Here is a 26,687-nt window from a genome sequence, read left to right on the forward strand (position 1 = left end):
AGAGAAACCCTGTCTCAAAAAAACCAAAAAACAAACAAACAAACAAACAAAAAACAAAGGTAGGAACCTCACATGTGTATACCTTTGAGATGTAAGAAGGGCCCGGGGAAAGTGAAATGGACAGGAGGTGACATTTATTCTGTTTCTTTCCCCGTTGGAGATACGTAACAGAAGGCAGCTAGCCTAGGTCAGCTTCGCCTTCCCGAGGCTTCAAATCGCCTGCTGAAAACAGGGCAGGATTTTCCTTTCTTCCTTGAGTAACTGCTTTGATCTTATCATCATAGGTTCCTTTCTTGCATAAATATTTAATTACATTTATTTATTATTTGTGTGAGGGGACAGGGAGGGGCACATGTGTCGTGGTGCACGTGTGGAAGTCAGAGATAGCTTTCAGGGGATATTGTCTCCTACAGTGTGGGTCTCAGGGATTGAACTCGGGTTATCAGGGTTGGCAGCAAATGGCTCTACTGGAAATGCAGTTTTGAGGATGCTCACTAGCTCTGGCCTACATCTGTGGGTCTCTGTTGAACCGTTATAATCCTTTGAAAAGATCTGGAGAAAAGAAGAGAGCAAACTGTGTTGGGATATACGGCATAGACCACCTTTCCACGGCAGAGCTCTGGAATGGATGCACTGCTGTATGCTTAGGGAGCAGCGACGAGCATCATGGGTAAAGCCCAGAAGGAGTAGGAGCAGTGAACTTCAGATTGGCTGGAAACAAGTGAGATCACATGTGAGAGGTTGGTCAGCCTCTGCCAAGCAAGGCTTTTATGTGAGTAGCACTATGGATGCTATAAACCCAAAATGTGACATCACTCAAGTGATGAAGGAGTCAAGTTGATCGATGTCCTTAGAGCTGATGTGAATAGGAAAGGGAGGAAGCAGGAAAACCACTGAGAACAATTTTTATAATCTTGTTGAGGCTCTATGGACCAGGACCTGGTAGGACTTGGTTACAGAGATTAAGTCAGATTCTGGATCAGATTGGAAGACAGAGGCAACAGGCTTTGCTCAAGGACTGGGTATCTACTGTGCAGGTGGAAGCCAAAGATGACTGCAGCAGTTCTGGTATGTGCCCCTGTGAGGCTGAAGCTGTCAGTTTATGAGAAGAGGAGGACTGGGAGGAGAACAGATTCAAAGGAAGATAGAAGTCAGGGTACAGTAGGGTGGCTTAGATGTGGCTGCTCTAGGAAGTCAGGGTGTAGTATGTAGTATAGTCAGGGTGTAGACTTAGTGATGACTGTTCTGGGGAGTCAGGGTGTAGTACGGTGACTTAGAGATGACTGTTCTGGGAAGTCAGGGTGTAGTGGGGTGACTTAGATATGGCTGCTCTAGGAAGTCAGGGTGTAGTAGGGATAACTTAGAAATTACTGTTCTAGGAAGCCAGGGTGAAGTAGGGGTGAGTTATAGATGGCTGTTCTAGGAAGTCAGGGTGTAGTGGAGTGACTTAGAGATGGCAGTTTTCTAGTATTGATGTAGAACAGTCCGTGTACTCTAGTCCATAGAAGAGGAGTCTTTTGGCTAGAAACTTGGGCATTAGTAATGAGTTAAAATGATTTTTTATTTTATTCATGTATGTGCATACATGAGTTTATGTGTGTGTACTAACTATAAGTATTAGCACTCAGAGGTCAGAAAGGATTCCCTGGATCTAGAGGTTAGGTGCTGGAAATGGGATCTGTGTCTTCTGTAAGAGCAGCAAGTGCTCTTAACTGCTGAGCCAATTCCCCAGCCCCATTATTAGATTGCCATTATTGGTCACGAGGTTCAACATTTAAGATTAGGTGAGATGTTTAAAGCAAGAAAATGAAAATGGATGGAGAAAAAGTCCCAAGATTTCAATCCTAATGATTTCTGACTGAAGCAGGTCAGGAAAACCAGGAACAGAGGAACAAGTAAGGAATGAAGAAAGATTTTGGCCAAAGGAGACCAATAGGAGCTGAAGTAGAGTAAAATCCATACAGTCAAATAAGTGATAACTTGCTTCAAGGAGCAGAGTATTCAGTTTGTTAGATAAACTGAATACTAGATAAATATGTTTGCTTCATATTTATAAACTTGAAGATTGAAACTTGATCATGTGATTTGGCGATGGTCTCTGGTTGTCTCGAGGTGTTAAAAATATACACCGGACAGGAATGGGTTTACGAGAAGTTGAGCAGTGAGAAAATAGGGGCCATGGTCTAGAAGGTTATGGAATAGCGTGATAGTAATGGGGGTGGGTGGGAATTGATCATCTGATGCTGGGCAAGAGGAAAGGAGGAGAAAAAAGGGAGACGGAGGAGGGAGAGAGTGAGATTGCATAAGGTTGACTGGGATTGATGGGGGGTTCCCTTGATGAGTGGGAGGGGGTAGTATAAATGAAGTGAATGAAGAGACAGTGTCTTAGAATGACCTATTAGGATGGTTTATAGTAAAAGAGAAGTTCGAATATGTGGGCCCACATCCACGTTAATGAGTATACAGAGTTATAAGAGCTCTAGAATTATTTAACTATATTTAAAATAGAAAATTTGCATTTTTTAGGACTGGTTTCATAGGTATCATTTCAATACATGTTACATAATGGAGTTACAAATAATTCAAATGTGGCCAGGCGTGGTGGTGCACGCCTTTAATCCCAGCACTCGGGAGGCAGAGGCAGGTGGATTTCTGAGTTCGAGGCTAGCCTGGTCTACAAAGTGAGTTTCAGGACAGCCAGGGCTCTACAGAGAAACCCTGTCTCGAAAAACCAAACCAACCAACCAACCAAATAAACAGAAACAAATAATTCAAATGGCCTCTAAATAGAAATTTGAAAAGGTAGTTTAGTTTCTCCTTTTGTACAGTATCTGAACATATTTGTGATATGGTGACATAACACACACACACACACACACACACACATATCTGATACACATTAATGTTACACACACATAAATGTTCTTCCTATTTTGGATTTTATGTAGGCAATAGGAGCTAGAATTTGTCTTCTCCAAGGCAGGGAGAGTCTCTGGTCTTCCCCTGTCTTTTGCCTTAGATCTGAGTAAGCAGTCAGGCCCTCCCCACCCCAGGGTATCCTGCCCTGTACACTGCTAGGAGGATTGTTGCACAAGAGGCCGGGGTGAAGGCTGCAGCAAGCTGGCCCTACTGAGTTTCTCCAGCTAGTCTGTTAGCTTTGGGTCACATCCGTTAGTCTAATCATGTTTTGACTGATGGTCTTGCTGCAGTGATGCTGACATTAGGTCTCCATAAAAGCCCACTGGGTGTGTCATTTAATCTGAATCCCCCTCTCTCTGCCTATGTGACTGTTGTATATGTGTGTATTTATGTGGTGGTCAGAGGTCAACACCAGATGTCTTTCTCTATCTTGCTTTACCTTTAGTTTAATTAATTAACTAGTTAATTGATCAGCTAGTGACAGAATTTGTCATTGAGCTTGGGACTCTTCAGTTTGGCAAGGCTGACCTGCCAGTAAGCTCCAAGGATCTGCCTGCTTCCCCCATCCCCTAACCCCAGAGCTGGGGTTACCCATGTGCACCTCCACGCCAAGCTTTTCTATGGGTGCTGGGAATCCAAACTCAGTTCATCCTGGAGCAGCACGCTCTCCACCCTCCGAGCTGTGTCCTCAGCCCCTTTTAATATGGTTCTATAAGCCGTCAATATATAAATCAGTGCTCCCCTGGGTCACGTGAGCTGCTTAAACAAATAATTGAACATGAGGGTGCTTTTGGGAATGCTGGTTTACAGCCAGAATGTTGGGAACATCGTCTAAACAATCTAGGCATCTAAAGTGTCTATGCTGTGCTAGGCAGGCAGGGTCAGAAGTAGAGGGAACGGGTGGGTACCCAGCTGGTGTCCAGTGCCAATCGATAGCCCCCCTGGCTAGTGGTGTGAAGTCTCTGCACCTTTTTTAGGTCACTGGAGTCTTTTGTGTGATGTAAGAAAAGAGGAGAAAAACAAGTGTAACCATTGCCACCCGATGGAGTCAGTGAATCCAGAGGCAGAGTGACTGGGAAAGAAAGAGCTTCATTGACAACAAGCTGCCTGTTGGAAGATAGCAGGCTCTTGTCTTCCAGGGACCATCTTACCCTTTGCCCCGAGGGAGAATGTTTTATAGGGACTTGCAGGGGTTTGGGTTCCCAACAGATGGGCTGCCTCAGTTGTCCATTGTCCCCAAACAAGGTCTCTGGAGTGTGGGCTGCACACATCCCCTCTTGCTCACTTAGGTCAGTAAGTGCTGTTGTCTATAGCATCCAAACAAGACTCTCTCTCTCTCTCTCTCTCTCTCTCTCTCTCTCAGCTTCTGTGCTGGCAGCAGAGGCTTGTGCCTGGTTGTGTTGGTGTTTCTGGCAGAACACTTCCCAGGGGTGACCTTCTCCCATAGTTTGCGACCAGGTTCTGCTCAGAAAGAGAAAGCCTGTGCTCTTGTTAATGTAGCTTTGAAGTTAATCAGTAACAGACAGACTTTAGCAAGCATTCATCCCCCAGAGGTAGAGTAGGCAGAGTGAGGAGAGGACTTGTGAGGATTGGAACTGGACTGAAGAGCCTCCCCTTGCTTTCTCAGGCAGTTTACGGTTTCCTGACATAGCACTTGTTGTGTATTTTTAATTGCTATGACATTAAATCAGGGGGCAGTGTTGTATTACATAAACAAATCTTTTTCAAGATAGTGACATTAACCACCGACCCAGACAGACAACTCCCTGAAGTGAAGCCATGGAGTGCAGTGATTAAGAGTCAGATTCGGGTCACTGTCAACTGTCATCTTGATAAACCTAGAGTCACTTTAGAAGAGGGACCACCAGCTGAAGAATTGACTCAATCAGGTTGCCCAGGGGCAAGTCTGTGAGGTTTTTTCTTTTCTTTTTACATTTGTTTATTTGTTTACTTTACATCCCAATATCAGCACCTCCTTTCCTTCCAGTAACCCCCCCCCCCATACAGATACTCCTTCCCCACCCCCGACACCGCACACCCTGGCATATCACATCCCTGCTGTCCGAGGTGCGTGTGAGCCATTTTCATTGCTAACTGACTTAGGAGGGCTCAGGGCACTGTGGTCAGTGCCACCCTTGCACAGGTGGCTCTGGGTTATATAAGGATGCTGACTGAGAACTGAGCAGCCAACAACCAACATTTTCCCATGGCTCCTGCCTCGGTTCCTGCTTGAATTTCTGTTTTGATTTACTCAGTGATGGATTGTGACCCTGCAGTGTAAGTCAAATAAATGCTGTATTCACAAGCTGCTTTTGGTCAGAGTGTTTAATCACGGCAACAGAAAACAAATGAGGACAATCACTCCTCAATCAGTGGCCCTTTCTGCATATCGTTCTTAATTATCTCTCTTCGGACAAGTGACCTAAACCTTCAAACCTCAATTTCTTATAAAGAGGGATAATAGCCATCTGTCAGAGATTTAATAGTTAAGTGAGATAAAACATTCACTTTTCTCTTACTGACACGCAGTCGTAGTTCTAGAAGTTTCTCTGCATGCTACCAGAGGAAAATGGTAATTGTGGATTATCACCCAGTTACAAACCCTGTGATCTACAACAGTGACCAGCCTTCAAGATCTACTGGAGCAGTAGTGGCACACATGTTACGGGAATGACCAACCACCTTTAGATTGGATCTAAGATGCAGTGTACAAGACGAGTCCATATCTGACACTGCTGAAGTGATCAAGAACCTGGAGTAGAGAGGTCATAGGCCTAGGGGGAAACCTAGTACTATCATTCTGTTAAAGGAACAGCAGTAAAGTGACTCCAAATGAACATTGTAATACACATAGATCTGTACTCAACCCTCATCAAGACTTGTGGTAAATGGGAATTAACAGAGAGACCACAGTTGGGTAATGTGCAGGGACTTTGGATCACTCAGCCATAAACAGAATGTTTTCATCAAATCCCTCAGGGCTCAGAGATCTATTCAGAAGGGGAGGCAGAGCATTGTACGAGCCAGAGGTGCTGAACAACTCCAAGGAAATAGTGTCTTCCAGGTACGAGAGGACTAATGTGCATATGTACTTATACAGAGACTGTGGCAACACCCACGAGACCTGCACAGGTTCCACTCAGACAGAATTCTAGCACTGAAAGGGAGAAGTGGAAAGTCCCACCCCTAACCAAGGAGCTATTTGCAATTGATCTTTGCTAGGAAAGGGAAAATACGTTTTTTTCCAGTGGGTTATCACTGGGTATGTCAGCCCTACTCCAAAGCAGGCCCCACCCCATGCTATGGAGTAGTTGTTGGCCAACACAAAACCTCCCTCTCCTCTGTCTACACATGTGCACTTGAGTGTGAGCACACAGAAACACACACATACCACAGACACACATGTACATACATATTCATATGTATTTATACTGCATGTATACATTTTGTTTTGACATTTTTTTTTTTGTTGAACGGTTTTTCATTTGATTTTCATTTTTTGATTTTGGTTTTTGTCTCATTGAGTGAGGGTGAGAGTGACAGAGCAAGAGATAGAGCATGAAGAGGGACGTGGAGAGGGTCTGAGGGGAACTGAGGAGATGAAGAGAATGACAAGATGTGTTATATGAGAGTTAAAAGAATGTTCAGAGCATCTTAATGTGATGTCTAGGATGTAGTGAAGGGTTTGTAGTGTATATGGTTGGCTTTCTGTATTGGGTGAATGCCAGTGGTAAGGAGAAAGTGGTTTTACTTTCTGTCTCCATCCGATGCGTACGTGAATACCCATACTCACACCCAAGTCAGTACTTTAAAAATGTCTTAGTCTTACGTCTTTATTGCATATCTTTTTTCAAGCCTGTTTTGTGATAGCAATTCATACAGGAATTTATATCTAAAATACGATTTGTGATCTTGTCTTTGAAAATCTGTAAGAAAAGGCATATAACCAACCTTAACAATTCACTTTGTGTAGTATTTGTAGTGATTTTTTTTTTTAAACAGTGTCTATTAGTCTTGGTCACTAGTTCTGTGCATGGATTGGTCATGGGCTTATGCTACAGGCTCTCAGTGGTCAGCCACCAGGACCAGCACACACTGCTGTCAGCCAGACCTGCAAGAAGGGTGTTGTAGATCTCTTTTTTATGTCTCACACTGAAAAACAGTTAACCTACATATTTTCCCATTATAATCTAAACCTACAACAGTGGCTCACACATAGTAGGTATTCAATAAATATGAATAAATGAATTAAATTTAAATTCTTTATTCAACTAATTTTGAGCTTGTTAATCTTGAGATGTATTATTTCTTTGTCCTTATTTGGACTTAGTAGTATTTTCTATCTATAATTAGCATATATATATATATATATATATATATATATATATATTAGAAAACCACTGTGATCATGATAAATGTCAATGTTAATGTTTAATTAATGCATGATACTATATGATAATAATAAAACAATAACCATATTTTCCATAACTAACTGAAGAAGAATAACCTGAAGTATTTTTTTTAGGCAAGCATTTTCAGAGGTAATTTAATATAATAATAAAGGGAATTGCTGGTGGAAGATAGTGTTAAGTGCATGCAATCGGTTCCAGCCACGGCCAACTGTCACCAGTGCCCAGTTTTCTCACAGTGTCTGGGCACCAGGAAGCTAATAGCCCTGGGGTACACTGATACAGGTGAGAGAAGCTGCCAGTGGCAAGCTGTGTGCCAAAGGTGCATGCCAGGGGCTGCCAGATAAAGAAGTAATCTCTTCAAATGGTAAATTTGATACATCTGACTTCCCTTCACATCCCCCCTTAAGGTCTGCTACCACAGGGGTTGTACCCCCCTTTATCCCTTTTTCTCACTGATTATCTTCCTGACAGACAGCAAGTCCCCGAGGCCACCATTGTCTCTGTTCACTATTCTATTCTGAGAGCCCAGTTATTTATGACACATAGTAGGTGCTTAAAGTACCAGAAAAACATGACAGTGTAAGCAGGGCTAGGAATTTCTGCTTGTTCTGTTTAATGCTTCTTTCTTCCTGTTTAGTTACTTGGCTCTTTGAACCTGTCCTCAAAATCCTTGTAGCTGCTGCTTCATGTGTAAAGTCTGTCTGAGAAAGCACAAAGGCACCATTAGACCTTACAACTCGCCGCGTAGGGATCCTTTTGAAAGTACTTATGACATGGCTCACACTCTGTAGAATGAAACAGCCCACTCTGCACACAGCACATGACACTGTCAGCATCTTCACTGGTCTAGAGGAAAAATGTAGAAGGGTTCGTGTTCATCACTCCTAACTCCAGTAAGCCCGCCTCCTGGCCGACGCCGTTCTGACCTTTCAGCCCCAGGTGAAGGCCCACCTGTTGGGAGGGTCAGGAGTGTGTCCTGAAGATTCCTCAGTGCCTCTGAAGAGTGCTCCTACCAGCTCTGGGAGTACGAAGTCACCAAAGTGCACCTCAGACTGGGGCACAGCTCAGGGTTAGGACGTTCACCTAGTGTGTGGCCCTGGGCTTGATCCCAGCATGGACTACGTAAATAAGCAACCAGTTGTCAGATGAGCCGTAAAAATGAAGTCGTTTTCTGTTAATGATGGTGTCTGCCAGCAGTGACTTTGGGAATGTTGCCGACCAAACTTCCGTAAGGGATCCCAGCAGAGCTGACTGACTTCCTTTCCACTCAGTATTTCTGCAGCCCGTCTTCTACGGAGCTTAAGGTATCTAGGGCGGAGGGACTGGGAATCGAGGCTGCCCTTTAATGGGTCACTTTACAGAGACTTTTGTTTGTTTATTTTTTTTAATTTTATCGAGAAAGGTCTCAGTATGTAGCCCAGGCTGGATTTGAGTTTGTGGTGATTGCCGTGCCTCAGCCTCTGAGTGCTGCGACTGTAGTGATGAGCTACTGTGTCTGGTTTTACAATGCTGTAAGGTGCTCTGCATATGTAACATGCTTAGTGAGAGTGAGGGTTGGCACGGAGGGTCTCTCTCTCTCTCTCTCTCTCTCTCTCTCTCTCTCTCTCTGTGTGTGTGTGTGTGTGTGTGTGTGTGTGTGTGTGTGTGTGTGTGTAAGTCAGAGGACAATTTTCAGGAACTCAGGTCTCACCTTCTTTCACTCTGTGGGGTCTGGGAGTTGAATGAACTTGACTGTCAGGTTCAGTAGCCAGCACTTTTACTTACTAAGCTCTTTCACCAGCCCTGAAAGATTTTTCTAGGAATCACTTCTCTGTAGGTTTAGGGCTGCGATGAAGAAGCGAGGTTAAATATGTGCCTTGAACTCGGAATTCCATCTTCACTGCAGCGTCGCAGCACGGTTTAAATTGAGAAAGTGATTTGAACAGTTCAAGTCGCCATTCCATTTTTGGATTGTGTGTGTGTGTGTGTGTGTGGGGGGTTGCCTTTGCTGTGTGACTTTGTTGTTTTCCCAATTTTTAAAAAGGATAACCAGTCCTAAATGATCACTAGTGTCCACTGTGCCATTCGTCCTTGTGTACGGAACATTGCCTTCAAATTATTAGTGGTTTCCATGAGAGGCTGGGGGGAAGGGTGGGAGGTGTGACTATCGTCTATTAGAATGGTGATCTCATTTTGATGTCACTTGATCACCTCGGCAATTCTGTAAGGTAAGCGATACTATCCCACCACAGAGATAAGGGTAAAGACAAGATCATGGATGCAACCTGGTCAGAGCAGTCTGAGTTTCAGGCCTTGGTTTTAAGAGAAGTCAACTCTTTCTAGCCTTCCGTCTCCTTTTACTCTCCTGGATGGTGTGAGCAGTTCATTCATGCACCAGTGACTGTCAGGTTGTGTATATCATGCGGGGCCTTAGGAGCAAGCAGTCAATGGTCTGTGCCCTGATGGAATTACAGTGGCACAATGAGATGGGTACTTCAGCAGGATTAGGCCAGACCCGAGGACTGCCAAGAGTAGAAGCAGGTATAAAGGTGCCCCGTAGAAGCCTTGGTAAAGCGCTGTTAGTTTGTAGAAGAGTAGGTGGATCTGAGATGCCCGTGGGACAGAGGGTTGGTATAATCAAGGGTGATAAGAGTTTGGAAGGTGCCAGAAGAATTGAGGATGACTTCAGGTGTGATTTGCATGTTGCTGCCTTAACTAATTTGTGGAAGAACAAGTCAGGATGCAGGCCAGAGTAATGGTAACAATAATGTATGTGTTAGTTTCATTTGGTTTCACTAGGCTGGTAAACACCTGAGAATCCCATGGGGGTCTGGGACCGGGAGGGAATGTTGAGTATCACTCACATATAAATGGTGTATGAAGCCACAGGTGCTTCTCCCTCATCTAGGGAAAGCAGACATGTGTACAGGCAGCAGAAGCCAAAGGCATGGTTATAAACTCACCTTCTACAGAGAATCTTCGTCTTAGTTGTTAAGTTAGATTTAGATGTAAATGTAATAGCCCTTCCTATGTAGGGAAAGTAGCTCATCCTACAGCCCAGCATAGGAGATATTAACCACCATGCACCCTGCAAGATGACAACACCTTAGCAGCTTTCAACTGGACAATGTGTCTCTGAGAGACTCTTGGGGACTACATCTAAGAGTCCATGTGGAGCTCCCGGGCACACAAATAGATCAGTGTGGCACATGATCATCTGCTCTTTAGATACAGGTGACTAGTGAAAGAATTAGGCTCCCATCGAGATACTGAAAGTAGAACACTAGGTTTGACTTGCAAGTGGAATCCCACAATAGTCCTGTAGACACTCCTTAAAACAAAGTATTTTGGATAACTTGTGCCCTTTGGGTTACTCGGTAGACAGAATTATAAACGTTAGCATCTCAGGGTGCCAAGAGTGAAGGAGGCCTCCTAGGAACAGTTGAAAATGGGACGTCCCCAGTGGGTGCCACCTGGAAACCATTCAAATACACCACAGCCAGTAAACAGTGCCTGGCCCAGTAGACCCACACGTGGCAGTTTGGTTGTCTGTGCTGAATATAGAATGCTTTTTAAATGAAGGAAGCCAGACACCAAAGAACGCAGACTGTATGATCTCATTTATATAAAGTTCAAGAACAGAAAAAACCCGAGGACTGTGGAGATGATGCCCGGGCAAAGGGAGGCGTGGGAATCGCAGGGGCACTGAGATGCTCTGTGAACCGAGGACGGTGCTTCGTAGACAGTGCATTCATCTGTCCCAGCTCATTAACTTGCATACTTAGATTTACTTCACTGTGAGTTTCAAATCAGCAGCAAAAGTAAGAAAGTGAAGACATACGCCGAGCAGTTGGTGGGAATAAGCCTGGGGAGTAGTCCATGCCTGCTGTCTCAGGCTCCGGGAACTCACAGGAAGCCTCCAGCCCCTCATCGCTTCAGGTCCAGAATGAATCCTTTTTTTTACACGCTGCGATCTGTGTGCCATAAATATCTATTCCAATAAGACAACTGAGTAACTCAGATCGCATGAGGTAGTATTCTAAATTCCCTTAGGAGAACAGGTGGAAGCTGTGAGGGTACACTCAAGGCTGAAGCAGGGAGCTACCTGAGGGTGGAGCAGCCTCTGCCTTCCTTCTCTAAGGTGGCTAGAGGAGCAAGAGGTATCTAGCGAAATGGGAGGGAGAAGGCTGAGGTCACCTGCAGGAGGTGTTTTTATGACTTGAGATTTATATGTGCATGTGTAAAGGAGATACAATTTAAAGCTGTTTCCACCATTATTCATGTTGTTTTATTTGTTCTTTTGAACAGGAGATAGTGGATAACCTCTTTCAAAATGGAAGATGGAAAGCCCGTTTGGGCACCCCACCCCACAGATGGATTTCAGATGGGCAATATTGTGGATATTGGCCCTGACAGCTTAACAATTGAACCTTTGAACCAAAAAGGCAAGGTGAGTTTCTCAGAGAGCTTTCTCTCTCTCTCTCTCTCTCTCCCTCTCTCTCTCTCTCTCTCTCTCTCTCTCTCTCTCTCTCTCTCTCACACACACACACACACACACACACACACACACACACACACATTTTCCCTAAGAAAGGTAAAAATGAAAAAATCTTCCTGCCATAGTGGAGGAGGCAGATGTCTGGTAATGTAAATGAAGTTTTGAGTTGACTTCCTTGATTAAATGGAACCTGTGTACGATGAGGAAATAGGAGCCCATGATAATCATTCTAGCATTCTAAGTTGGGTGATAAAATACAGTCAGTGGCAGCAGTTTTATCCCATATGCTACACTATTAGAGTCACCGGGTTAGCTGTGATGTCAGTGTGTTACAAAGTAAACATGTGATTGCTGCTGTGTTGCCAAGTTCTTCCAAGGGGCTTCAATTCTCCTTTTCCTGTTCTTTCTTTCCTTCCTTCCTCCCTCCCTCCCTTCTTTTTCTTTTCTTTTCTTTTCTTTTCTTTTCTTTTCTTTTCTTTTCTTTTCTTTTCTTTTCTTTTCTTCTTTCTTTCTTTCTTTCTTTCTTTCTTTCTTTCTTTCTTTCCTTAAACTTACTTGTTTACTTAAACTTATTTACTGTGAGATTGGGGTAAATAACTTTTTGTTGTTTTTGTGCTTTGTGTTTTATTTTTTAAATTTTATTCTTTATGTGCTAGTGTTTGACTGCATGGATGTCTGTGTTAAGGTGTCAGATCTTGGAGTTATAGACAGTTGTGAGCTGCCACTCGGGTCCTGGGATTTGAACCTGGGTCCTCTGGAAGAGCAATCAGTGCTCTTAACAGCTTAGCCATCTCTCCAGCTCCAGATATTTGAGTCTTAAATCTCCCACATATTTTTTTATGATAATAATAATATAAACATGCTTTGATTCTATACATTTAATATTTACATCCTTTTAAAAAATCTTAGACATAGAGTAGTCAAGATTCCTAAGTGGAATTTGGGGGAAACTGGCCAGGAGTTGTTACAATCAGGGCCTCCAATGTAGACATGCATCTTTCTTCCAGTCTTCACAAGGTTGGGTCTTTTTGGTATCGCAACCTCACAGTTTTAAGCTTAACAAATAATCCTATTAGACATTTCTTCTGACTAAATGTACGGATGTAATTTCTGTTTACTTCAGACTCTGCAAATCTCCATGAATAATTTCTATTCTACCGATAGGTGGTTAACTAATGCCATATGACTGCCATCCTTCTGGGAACCTTAGAAAAACAAGATGGATCTCTCATGAGATTCTTTTCAGAGAGAACACTGTTCTGTTACTGTAAACAACCCAGGAACCGGAACGCATAATATATACTGGGCTGTGTTAGTGGAGGCCAATTAAAGATGCCTTCAGGAAAGGAAAAGACAACATGTTCTTGCCTTCTCTTGTTAGCCGTGCCTGCGTGTGCTCACAGTGCACTGCATAGCTAACAAATGAGGTTTGAAGAGTTCACACACAATACATTTTGAAAACTTTACCTTTTGCTTTAACATGTTTTATAAGCACAGCAAGCTAAAAGGCAGGAATGAATCAAGGGCTGTACTTCCCGAGTACTCCTGTTTACTTGTGGTCTGTCACATCCGTAGGTGACAGAATAATTCAGCTCAAGAATAAAGTAAACCCCATTTGAGGGAATGTGCTTTTGTAAAGTATTTTACCTATTTCAGTGTGTTCTGATCTGTATCATGTTATTGTTAATCAGGCACAGATGTAGAACTGTAGAAGTGTAGTTAATTAAATTATTTTTGGGTATTTAAGAGACTTGGTTTCCCCTCCTCTGCAGCATTCGTTCCTCATCTGGAGTTTTTCTCACTGGCTCTAGCTCCTGCCATGGCCAGGACCAAGCCCTCCCTCTGTTGCTATGGCCGTGACAATGTTTACAGAGTTCTATGGCGTTAGCAGCTATTTCAGAATGGATTTTTCTACAGAATCATTGCTATGAATTGATATTGTCTTCTACATAATGTTCACTCTCTGGTTCATGTTTATCCAAGTTCACTTTGGAAAAAGGGGTCTCCCCTCCAAGCCAAACATGACACTGAGAACATATGCATTAGGTTGCAAAGAATTAGCTTTCAGAGTGTTGGGTTCAGCAGTCTTTTAAGTCAGGTGTGACTTTGCTTTGTCTGTTGTAGTACCAGAAGCTGCATCCAGGGCCTCACATTCTTTACATCAGCGCTTTACTGCTGAGCTCTATCCCCAGACCACTAGATTGGTTATAACTTTGAATTGGAATGGTCTTTGAAGCCTGGGTTTTACTTCATAAATTATGATAACCATATTGTATACAATATTCTTGCACATGTAGAGTTACAAATATTGTTTTTTTCTTTTACTGGAGATCAGACCAGGGTCTTGCACATACTGAGCAGAAACTCTACCACAGAGTGAAACCCTGCATGCGTTATTGTAAAGGAACCAAACCATCTTTTCTTAAGAGTTTCATTTGATACAGTTAGAAATGTCAACCAGAAGAGCTAATTGTAATTATTTAGAGGTATAAATTTATAAATAACTGTTAAGATAGCATGGATTAAAATTTAATTCTCTTTAGATGTAATTTGAGATCATTTGCTCTCTGTTACAAGATGCTATCTTAATTCTGCAGTGTCTCTTGGTGCATTTTAAGTGATAAATGGATGCAACTTTCTTTATGGGTTATTATTATTATTATTATTATTTTGAAAGATGGTCTTCTGTAGCTTTGCCAGGCCTCAACTCATTATATAGTCAAGCATGACCTTTAATTCCTGATCTTCCTGTTTGCCGCTCCCCAAGTGCTAGGATTACAGGCATGTACCACCACACCCTGCTATTTGTGGCTTCTTTTAATTACGTGGACTGATATTTTTATATTTTTGACATATTTTCATGTAGGAATTGACGTCAAATATATTTCTCAAATAACAACATCAATCCTTTGTTATATGTAACTGATTGTAAATGTTTTTGTTTTTAAAACAATAAAATTGTTTATATGCAAATCTAAAATGCTTTTAATTTTTGGTAATTGGCATGCCACTAAATAGAAATTTAGGATTAGTGTGTTTGTTTTGGTAGGGTAAGTGTGTTTGTTACTTTGGCCTGCTGAGGCTCTGAGAACTTGGGTTGCTTTATTTGTTAATTGCTGTCATTGATTCATGTCTTCAGCAGTAGTGGACGCAGGACACAGTTTTTGCTAAGAGTTGTTGTCTTCTGAATGAGTGCTTTGTTAAGTAGTAGAATCTGTCCTACTCTAATAGAGAATGTATGCGTGTGGCCATCACAGTATATGCAACCAGTTGAACTCCTTGTTTTTTTTGTTTTTTGTTTTTGTTTGTTTTTTTTCACTATCTAAAAGCGTCAACTGCTCAAACCTTTGTTTGCTTGTTTGTTTGTTAGACATTTTTGGCTCTCATCAACCAAGTATTCCCTGCAGAAGAGGACAGCAAAAAAGATGTGGAAGATAACTGTAAGTATTAAGTTCAAAGTTATTTCTCCCACAAAACGATCTGCTCTTTCAGAAAGCAAGTTAGTGATTCTGTTAGTAGTACAGAAGACTAGGCCAGAACACACAGGCTTGGAAAGAGCTCCCAGGAGCTTGGAAGGCCTGAGTTTGTTACTGCCTCCCAGTGTGCTTCCCTGAAAGGCTCTTGAGTGTCTCCTACTGTTATTTTACATGAGTGTGAGTAGGGTGATGATTTACTGGAAGCCTTAACTAAAAGTCTCTTCTTAGTAGGGTTGAACCGTTGTCGTTTCAAACCTCACAGTGGGAGGTAGTTTATACTAATTTGGAAGCTGACAGAAAGAGTCATTTAATACCACTCTTTGGATAAGGCAAACCAATAGTAGACAAAACAAAACAACACTGCAGAATAATTTATAATTGAAAAGTTTATTTCAGAGTGTTATACTAAAACATAGTATTAATTTAACTTTTCAACACCTTAAAATATTCGGTGAAAAACACTTTATTCATTCAACAGGCTATATTTATGTTTACATTTTCAATATTCAGAAGTATTTCAGTTGTTTGGGGCTTTCCATCACTGTAATAATTGATGTAATTCATTTATATCCACTAATTTACTTTAAATTAATTTTAAAAGGGGGAAGGTTTGTTTTGGCTTGCAGGTTGGGAGATTTCAGTCTATGGTTATTTGCCCACACTGTGTTTGTGCCTTTGGTGAGATGCAGTGTATCCAGGCAGAGACATGTGGTAGAGGAAGATGCTGACTTCACTGAAGCCAGGATGCAAAGAGAGAGAGCTAAAACAAGCCCGTGGCCCACATCATCCCTTTAAGGAATACCCCAGTGGCTTGCCTAAGGTCTTCCTCTGGGGCCACCTCTTAAAGGTCTCCTCATCTTCTAACAGTTCCAACTGAGGTACCAGGCCTTAACAGTAGGGCCTTTGGAGAACATTCTAGATTTGGGGTAGGTGTGGTAGTTGAGGATCATTTCTAGCGACCATGGATTTCCTTAGAAGTATCTAACTGTAAATACTTCACAGAAAAGAAGATAAGAGAAAGGTGTAGATTTATTTTTACTGCTGTTCACCAGAGTTTACAATTAAGCCTGAAAGACACCACATATAAAGCAGGTGTTGTGAACTAGTGGTGGTTCAGGGGCACTGTGGGCTGAGGGCAAGACAGTCGTGGGCCCTGATTCTGGCTTCAGTTTGGAAGCTAATGTTTCTGCAGGCCACACTGCACCTCTTTTGGGAAGCTTGTTTGCGAATTGGGAGTAATTATGCATGCTTAGAGGTGATGCATTGGCAAAATACCTGACTCAGTAAACATCGGCTGTTATTGTTAGGTGCAAGGATTAAAAAGTATTTCCTCCTTTCCCAAACTGAGAGTTTGATGAAACAGTACGGTTTTGAACAATAATCAAGGCAAAATAGACAGGAAACATGATGTACACATATCATGTTGAAAACAATAGAAAGTGCCTCTCTGTTAATGATTTCTAGGGGACCAGTGAGATGATTTAGTGGGTACTGGCACTTGGTACAGGCCCAAGGACCTAAGTTTGAAATCCAGGACCCACCCAGTGGAAAACCAGAACTGATTCCCGCACGCACCCTATCTTGTCACTCTCTCAACATATATAAATGTAACAGAAGTGTGCTTGGGTATCCGATGTAACAGCTTATCCTTCGTGTATTAACATGTTTTGCTTAGAGACACATTCATATGTAGCTAAGCACACTAGATCTGAATTTCCCATTTGTCTTTTTGAATAAACATTTTGAGCTTTTCTGCTTCCTTTGCGGTGACTGTGCTTCACCACTGTCGAACTTCCTTGGCCCTAGTGGAGTTTGCCGCCCTTGTCAGGTGCTGTCACCGATGATTGCAAGTGGTGGCCATGATACCATGCTGAGGCTAACGGTCCTCATCATGCAGCAGCCTGTTCCAGCTTGAAGTCCCCTCTCTGAAGCCCTGTCACTTAAGCGGTTTTGGATGTTGAGTTTAGGATGTAGATTTAGCTGAAGTTGTTCCTTAGTCTTTGGTCTGAGGCCTGCCATTATCCCATCAGCTTTTCCAAATGCAGCCTTTCTTTTGTGTCCTGTTGTCCCTTCATTCTGTGTCACAGGGATAATGTGGGGACCACATGCCCGATATGTGCACTGTGCTATGAACCACATGGAAAAGGGTCAGGGAAGGCAGAGGGATAGGGTCGGTCATGGTGGTACACATCTGCAGTGCCATCACATAGGAGGCTGAGGCAGAACTTGAGGACCTCCAGTTCGTAAGCTGTGTAGCAGGGCCCAGCCTCAAAACCACTCACCCACCCAACAAGCAAGCCTATACCCAGAGGTTTTTGCAAAATGTATCTTTTAAAGCATCCCCCATCATGTATGCATATGCATACACAAACCAAAACTGTATCATAATGTTCTGCCAGGTGTGATGGTGCTCACATTTCATCCCAGCACGTATATCTCTCTGAGTTCAAGGTTATCCTGGTCTCCATAGTGAGTTTCAGGCTATCCAGAGCTGCATGATGAGACCCTGTCTCAAAAATACTGTTAACTCGACCATAGTCAAATCTATAAATACTTAGAAAAGGTAAGCAGTCCATATGAGTAGCCGGACCAGGTAACCCTAGGGCTGGTGGCTAGAACGGGGTGGGATGAAATGAGGTGGGGCAGGAAGTTGTTTCTGCGGCCCTTGTGGACATTTCCGGATCAAACCACCAGCGAGGGGTTGAGACTTAACATTTCCCACTCTGACAAACAGCAGGTTCTTCCCCCCATGATAGTGGAATGGCCTGAGCAGGGTGACTGGAGGACCTCCTGCTGTTGATGGGTTTTTGCCATTAGGGCTTTATTTGGTTGGGTGAACACATGTCCTTGAGAAGGCAGGTGGGGAGTAAGGCCTGGAGTGAAGGAGCAGAGTTAGCAGCCATCCTCATGGCAGTGTAGGGTTACACGGCCGGCCGGCTCTGTGCATGTGCGCTGTGCTATCAGCAATTTTCTCAGAGGAAGCAGCTGCTAGTGTGTAAGCAGGTGTTTCAGAGTGAAGTGAGATCTGGAGAAAGACTCAGCAGCGTGCTGCGGATAAAGAAACAAAATGTGTAGATGAGGCTTCCAGGGGATGAGGGTGGAAGAAGATTAGGGCTATAGAATGAAGGGGACTAGATCCACAAACCAGACAGATGCACCTCCGCTGCCCAGTCCTTCCAAATCTGCCCTCGGTTCAGAGAAAAGATTCAGCTCAACAGTCAAAAGCCCCAGCTTAACTTACTTCTTACTATTATTCTGCTTTTAGTGGCCCCAGAAAGCAACAGGGCTCTTGGAAAGAGAACTGACTGCATTGTCTATGTGCAGAAACAGGGCATTTCTTTGCCAAGATAGTCCAGCAAGAGGCTTTTGTAGGCACCGTTGACATGTGTACTAGAGATGCAGGCACTGAGGTCATACATAGATGCTCAGGGAGGGGCCATGTGAAACAACTGAACTATGCAGCCGCTTGCCCTCAAATATTTGTTTAGTAGCTAAAACCAGAAGTGTAAACTTGTTATCCTAATCCTGACAGACATGGAAAGTATCAGTCAGAAATGACAGAGAAGAGACTAGCTTTGGAAGAGGGCAGATTGGAGAAGTATCATTTTTGAGATTGGTTTGTGTCCATCTCAAAGTGTCATTTTAACAGTGACTTGAAAGGATATATAGCATATGTGTGTGTGTGTGTGTGTGTGTGTGTGTGTGTGTGTGTGTGGTGGGTGTGATAAATAGCTCACTTTGTGTACAAGTTAGATGTTCATCTTCATACAGGTCATAGAACACTGTAAAAGTGTCCATTTGAATATATGTTTACTAAGAGTCTTGAGTAGATTTTAAGGGGAATGTTTGTAGGTGATTGAGCCCCAGGGGCGTTCTTTGAAGTGGAGAGATATTTAGGTAAGTGCTCTGGTTTAGGCAATCTATTCTACAGTCAGGATTGGAGCGGATAGAGATGAAAGCAATAGACAAGTAAGAGGTCTCCATAACCACAAAAGAGATCCCGTGACCTCCCTTCAGTCCTGCAGCAGTGGAACTGTAGACAAGGAGACATACCCATGCCAGGGATTCAGATTGGGTTAACATTAGTAAATTTACCATGAACCTGGCAACAGGTTATATCATTTTTGTGTTATATGGAGATATGGAAACTTCAAGTGGGAGCCAAGAGGAGATGGCTCTGATGTTGCCTACTGTTTTTAAGCAGGATAACTGATAAAATTGTGGTCCCAGTGCAAACAAAGTCGTGAAGAGGAGTAGTACCGTCTGCTCTAGTGTGCAGTGGAAGTGAAGCATAGGAGATGGGAGTGTGCAGGGACTAAGCAGAGAAGGTCCTGAGATGGACCATACAGAACAGAGAAACAAGTCTAGCCTGATTCTGAACTTAACTGGTAAATTTGCTGGGTTAAGATATCCATGATGTCTCCTGGCCTGACTTTCCCTTATCCGTCACCGTGAGAACTACCCAAATGATCTGAAGGTCCCTTGCCATTCTAAAACCGTATCCCTTTTTATTTTATCTGTAAGCTTCTGGATTCACACCTCACTTTGTTGGATCATAAATACCCACAGTAGTTCTTTACAGTTGGTTGATGGTTGGCAATTAAACCTGCCCTCAGCAGAGTGTACACTCACTGGTACTCGCAAGGTATAACTCTCCTAGCTGGAAATGTGTCATCTAAAGTTCTCACAGATATATGTAATTAGGATTTCTTCTAGTTAAGTGTACCAATGCAGTGTACCCCAAATGGATTATACTAGCCCATGGGGTTTATGTGTCCTTGTATTCTAAAAGCATGGGATTAAATCGGCCCTAGTAAAGTGACTTTTAAACTGGGACCAAAGTGATTATCATTAGCATAAAGCATTTTATTTTACCTTTTGTTTTTCAACTCTAATCCAAACTTCTGTCGTCATAGGTTCACTGATGTACTTAAATGAAGCCACCCTCCTCCACAATGTCAAAGTTCGGTACAGTAAAGACAGAATCTATGTAAGTATTTGACCAGGGTCTTCAGTTTTTGTAGCTAATTTTCTCACATGCCATGGGTGCTTTTGCCCTGCTTGGTCTGCGTGTGATGAGCATGAGAGTTCTAATGTGTGCTCGCCACGTGGTGCTCCCCATGAGCCTGTTACACAGTGGGCACGCAATAACATCTGCAGAATGAGATAATGAAGTCCAAGAACCAATTAACCTGCTTCAGGCTTACGAAGGTCCAATTAGAGTGTTTAAAAAACTATTTTGGAGTTTGATTTTTTTTTTTTGGTATATTTCTATAGATCTGTTTAATTTCATTCTCACACTGTGCAGAGAATTTTAGGCAGCCAATATGTATTGAAGTAAAATAAAACCAAACTAAATGAGGAAAAATACATAAACTAAAATGGAAGGCAGTAGCTGAAAAGGTATCAGATATACAAGAATTCTGATCACGGAGCCTAAATAATTGTAGGATTTCATTAGCTCTTAGATGCTGGCCCTAAATGTCCAGATCATTAAATACAAAGAAAGACAATGCTTTTGGTGTAAGTAGTTTGTATCAGATCGTTCATATGGATATTTAGCTACTGTGTTTTAATTATAGTCATTCATTGGGCACACATGAATGAGATTTTATTCTGCTATGACCTGGTTGTAGATTCCTTTGTCAGCTGGAGATAGATTACCACACTCTGGTATCCTGTTATAAAGATGGGGCTTCATTATTTTTGAACGAAGGATGCACATGGCTTCTTTGACACTTACAAGATCAAATGACAGTCTTAATCTTTTATATCACTATCAATTTGCCTAATTGTACTTACTTAATTCTGACTAAATTACATCTAGTCTTTGCCATCTGTCCAAGTAGTGACAGCTGGGAAATAGAACTAATGTAGTCTGTTCCCAAAGAACATACTTGTCTCCAAGCATGGGACTAGACTTTACTTTCCTGTATTTTACCCCTTAAATTCAACTAAGTAAAGGATATATTTAGGTGTAAACATAGGTATTCTTGGGTAGAAATATTTTTAGAGGCAATGTTTATTCAGTCAATAGCTTGCAGTTGAACAGACTCTAGTGTTCACCAAGTGCTGTTTGAGGCACTGAAGTAATAAAGTTTTAGAACTATTAGAGAGTTTAACTAGTGGCAAGCCAGTGAAACTTAATTTGGATATAACCAGGAGGCTCCTGAATAGATCTCCAAGTCAAGTGTTGTCAGGGCTGCCTGAAGTCATGAGTGGTATGTTTTTTTCTCTTAGCCAGTTGGCCTTCTGGTTATAAAGTCATTAAATGTGGGCAATCCATAATTGCATCTGTTATTACTATAAAAGTAAATAAAGGTGTTAATTGCTATCCTGAATACATGCATGGTTATGTGAAAGAAACAATTTAGAGTAACAGTAAATGTACTTAATCATAAATACTATCCTCCTTCATATTTGAGTAAAATAGGAGGGGGACCTCAATCCTTTCCTTTGGTTCTTTTTTTTTTTTTTAAGATTTATTTATTTTTATTTTATGTGTATGTGTGTTTTGCCTGCATGTATGTTTGTGTACCATGTATGTAACCAGTGCATGTGAAGGTCAGAAGAGGGTGTCAAATCCCTTGTTAGAATTACGGATGGTGATGAGCCACCATGCTGGTGCAGGGAACCAAACCTGGGTCTTGTGTTTGAATAGACATTGCTGACCAAGTCTGCAGCCCTTTTTTCTTCATTAGTCACTCTTCTATAGGAGACGTGCTTCAGGGCATTGTGTGCATTTAGCAGTTTGAGAGCTCAGGATTTTACTCTTCTCTTCAAAAGTTGGAAAGAAAAAGAGTATGGCCTTGTATGCTCCAGTTTTGTCAGTATCACTAAACTACAACTCTACTTGAGTAGGAGTTTTATAAGTTCTCCTAGTACATTTCTATGGTCTTTAAAAAAGCAAAAACAAATCCAATTTCAAATTTCAAATGAAAAGAAATTCAAGTTGTTCATGAAACAGTTAGTCCCGGTTGTTGGCCTGTGCTTTGCAGGACTCCCAAGACCAAGTGGTTCTCTCAGCACTAAGTCCCTCCTGAGCATTTACTGACAGGGAAGGCTCGGAAGGAGCTGAAGTTCCCTGAACGCTTTGGGATCAGGTTGAGTGGTCTGCAGATGCTTGGATCTGAATTGAGCTGTAGGACCCAGCTTGGGCTCCCTAGGTGAACTCAGCAGCAGAAGCCACTGTGGGAAATTTAGACACTCAGCTCTTGGTGGTGATGTGGTGAAGCCACATACCAGGAAGAACTATGGGAGGGGACCTTTTCTTTTTTGAGACACAGGGAAGTGGGAAGATAGAATCTTGACTTTGAAGGTGTTGAGCTTGAGATAACTGTGGAATGACAGCATAAAAACATTTATTTGAAAATAAGTATTTCTTTGGAATTTTAGAAATGTTTGGTTTTTTAAAATCAGAAAATATTTAATATAGAGCCATAAATGTGGATTTCAAAGTCTTGTTTGTACGAGAATCAAAGGGCTCTGTCTGTTAAATATGTCTCCTCTTTTCCTTGTTTAGTTTTGAAGCAAAGGTAATAACTGCCAGTTTCATTTTTCTGCCTTTCCTACTTAGACATATGTGGCCAACATTCTGATTGCAGTGAATCCGTACTTTGATATACCTAAGATATATTCTTCAGATACAATAAAGTCATATCAAGGAAAATCTCTCGGGACGATGCCACCTCATGTCTTTGCCATTGGTAAGTTGCAGTTTAATTCTTGTCTTGTCTTACACCATACAAATTTACTAGAGTTTTACATTTTTTTGAGTCTTTTAAAGGATTTCATTGTATGTATTCATTGTACATAAGGATGCTTTCATACATGTGTTTACTGCTCATTGTACATATGCACCCTCCCCATACCATCCCTCATGCTCTGTACTCTCCTCTTCTCTAACCTTTTCCTTTTGTTAGTCCACTTTGTTTCCTAGACAGTTTCACCTCTACTTTGATATAACATTTACATTATGTGACTTCATGTGTCTAGATGAAATCTAGGAACTGCACAGCACAGAAGACTGGAGACTGGTTCAGTTTGTTTATTTTGATATTCTCCAGGTACATCTGCTTTCCTGTAAATGATGTAATTTTGCTTCTCTTTATGGCTGAAAAAATTTTCCATACCACATTTTTCTGATCTATTCCTGTGTTGTTGGACACCTAGGTTGGTCCCAGAACTTAAGTATGTGAATTGTGCTGGGATAAATATTGGTGTGCAATGACCTGTGTGGTCTCTTGACTAGGAGTCCCTTGGGTAAACATCCAGGAACAAAAATTATTGGTTTTAATAATAAAAAAGCATGTGTACGTGTGTGTGTGTGTGTGTGTGTGTGTGTGTGTGTGTGTGTGTGTGTATGTGTTGTTACATGTGTCAAGGCACATTTGTGGAGGTTAAAGGACAACTTGGAGTAGGTCGTATGTGGAGGTCAATCTGGTTTTCTCTTTTCACCTTTAAATGTGTTTTGGTGATCAAACTTAGGTTGCTGGACTTGAATAGCAAACACTTTTTACTAGCTATCTCAGCAGCTAGCTAGATAGCTTGCTTGCTTGCTTGCTTGCTTCCTTCCTTCCTTCCTTCCTTCCTTCTTTCATATTTATTTATTTAACCTTTTGAGGAGCCATTCTACTGATTTTCACAGAGGCTGTACTTATTTACATCACCACCAGCAGTGTATAAGGGTTTTCTTTTAGTTTGCATGTATTAATTATACATAATTTTTATTAGGGCATTTTCATATATGTGTATAATGTATTTTGATTACCCTCTTTGGTATCCCTATCACACCCACGAATCCTCTGCCTGTTCTGACCACAGCCTTTGGACTTTAGTCTTGTGTGTGTGTGTGTGTGTGTGTGTGTGTGTGTGTGTGTATGTGTGATCCAAAGGGTTGAATTAGTTTTGTTTGCAGGAGTGTGGGCACCTTATCGTAGCTATATTTATTACTGGAGAATGCGTCTCTGTCTTCCCCATCAGCCATTAACTATGCATAAATCCTTAGGAAGCAGTGGGGATCTGTGAGCCCTCCTTGCTCCATGACAGGGGTTTGACAGAGTCAGTGTTGAACAGATAATCATAACTGCTCTGAGTTCAGGATTGGGAGAGTCATGTCATTCCTGGAAATCAGCATTTCATTTCTCTCCTCCACCCCTTTCTGAGGCCCTGATGTTCTTTCTGAATACCCCCGTGAATTATTCTTATATTCTAGGTATCAATTATTTGTTAGATATCTAGCTGGAAAAGATTTTCTTACACTCTGAAGGCTGTCTCATCACCTAACATTTCCTTTGCTACTCAAAGATTATTAATTTGATGAGATCATATTTGTCAGTTATTGACATGGTTTCCTGAGCAACTGGAGACCTCTTTAAGCCCATCACAAAGTCTTTGTCTATGTGTCTATCTTATATTCGACCTACATTTTCTCTCACACTTTCAGAGTTTTAGGTCTCACACTAAGGTTTCTCATACATAAAAAGTTGATGTTTGAATGGGGCAAGAAATAAGTGTTTAGCTTCATCCTTTTACATGTGAATGAAGGGTGGCCTTTTCTCCAGTGTATATCTTTGGTACCTTTGTAAAAAAAAAAAAAAAAGAATCAGGTGGTTTGTGTCTGGGCTCTGCATTCTATTCTATTGACTTGCATGACTATTTTTGTGCCTGCACTATGCTGTTATTATTATTTATTATTATTGTTGTTATTATTATACTGCAATATAACTTGAAATCAGATATGGTGGTCACTACTATTCTTCTTGATAAAGATTGTTTTGGATATCTGGGTTCTTTTGTTTTCCCATATGAATTTTAATAGTTTTTTTCTACTTATGTGAAGAATGACATTTTGATGGTAACTGCATTAAATCTATAGATTGCTTTTGGCTGTATAACCATTTTTAGAATATTGATTACTTCCACCTATGAGCATGGGAGGTCTTTCTCGTTTTCTAGTATCCTTTTCTATTTCGTCTCAGTATTTGAAAGTTTTTATTGTAGCACCTTTCACTCTCTTAGATGTTTTTCAGGGCACTTTATTTTATCTTTTGATACAATTACAAATAGAACCGTTTCCTTGATTTCTTTCTCAACTTGCTTGTCTTTGGTGTTTACTGGTGCATGTTGGTGTAACTACTGATCCTTGTATGTTTATTTTGTATCCCGTCAACATTTCTGAAAGTGTGCCTTAACTCTTGGAGTTTTCTGTTGCATAGTTTGTGGTCTCTTAGGTCCAGTCATATCATCTGTTAATGAGGATATATTGACTAATGCTTCTATTTGTGACTCTTTTATTTCCTTCTCTTGTATTATTTCTATAGTCAAGGCTTGAAGCACTATGTAGATGAGAGTGGGAAAAGTTGAAATTGTTGCCTTGGTCTTGGTTTTAGTAGGAATGCTTCCAGTATTTCCTCCTAGTACAGTGTTGGCTTAGCTGTGTCACAAACAGCCATTGTTATTTTGAGAATGCTCCTTCTATGCTTCATCTATTCAGGGATCTTAACATGGAGAGATGCTGGACTTTGTCAAAAGCCTTTCTGCATCTATTGAAACATTCATGTGATTTCTGTGTTAGAGTCCATCTCAGTGATGAATTATGTTTCTTGGTTTGCATAAGTCAAATAAATCCTGGACAGTGCAATGAAGCCACTTTGATGGAGGTAAAGGATCTTCTGGATATATTCTTAAATTCAATTTTCAAGCATTTTATTTATAAGTTTTGCATCAGTATCTACCAGAAGTATTGGTATGTCATTTTGTTTTTTGTTGTTATGTCTATTTTGTTTGGGCTTCAGGGTAATACTAGCTTCCTACTAATAATTTAGTAGCATTTCTTCCTTTTCTGTTTTGGGTTGGTTTGTGAAACACTGATGCTACTTTATAAGTCTGATAGAATTGTACAGTGAATCAGTATGGGCCCGGACTGTTTTTAAGTATAGAATTTTTTAAAATTATTATTTTAATCTTGATATGGGCGTGTTTAAATAGTTTATCTTATCTTGGTTTAATTTGGCAGCTTATCTTATATTTTAGAAATTCTTCCTTTTTTGATAAAAATATTTTTATTTATTTATTTTTTTGTTTTTTTGAGACAGAGTTTTAATTTAATACATTCATTTTTTATTAGATATTTTCTTTATTTACATTTCAAATGTTATCCCCTTTCTAAGTTTCCCCTCCAAAAATCCCCTATCCCCTCCCCCCTCCCCCTGCTCACCAACCCACTCCTGCATCCTGGCCCTGGCATTCCCCTACACTAGGGCATAGACCCTTCACAGGACCAAGGGCCTCTCCTCCCACTGATGACTGACTAGGCCATCCTCTGTTACATATGCAGCTAGGACCATGAGTCCCACCAGGTATTTTCTTTGGTTGATGGTTTAGTCCCAGGGAGCTCTGGGG

The 26,687-nt window shown here is 41.5% G+C and overlaps 1 protein-coding gene across 8 annotated transcripts in view; it reads left to right on the plus strand.

Moving 5' to 3' along the window:
• The window catches only part of Myo6 (myosin VI), a 140,307-nt gene that overhangs the window by 39,183 nt on the left and 74,437 nt on the right, over positions 1–26,687 (plus strand). For all 8 annotated transcript variants that reach the window (XM_021206402.1, XM_029543570.1, XM_029543572.1 and 5 more), the window contains exons 2-5: positions 11,619–11,760; positions 15,179–15,248; positions 20,201–20,274; positions 22,861–22,990. In XM_021206402.1, the coding sequence (XP_021062061.1) occupies positions 11,644–11,760; positions 15,179–15,248; positions 20,201–20,274; positions 22,861–22,990 (391 nt within the window). In that variant the 5' untranslated portion in view covers positions 11,619–11,643. The remainder of the gene's footprint in view (positions 1–11,618; positions 11,761–15,178; positions 15,249–20,200; positions 20,275–22,860; positions 22,991–26,687) is intronic.

This window comes from Mus pahari, chromosome 10, assembly GCF_900095145.1.
Source record: "Mus pahari chromosome 10, PAHARI_EIJ_v1.1, whole genome shotgun sequence".
In the NCBI taxonomy this organism is placed as follows: domain Eukaryota; kingdom Metazoa; phylum Chordata; class Mammalia; order Rodentia; family Muridae; genus Mus; species Mus pahari.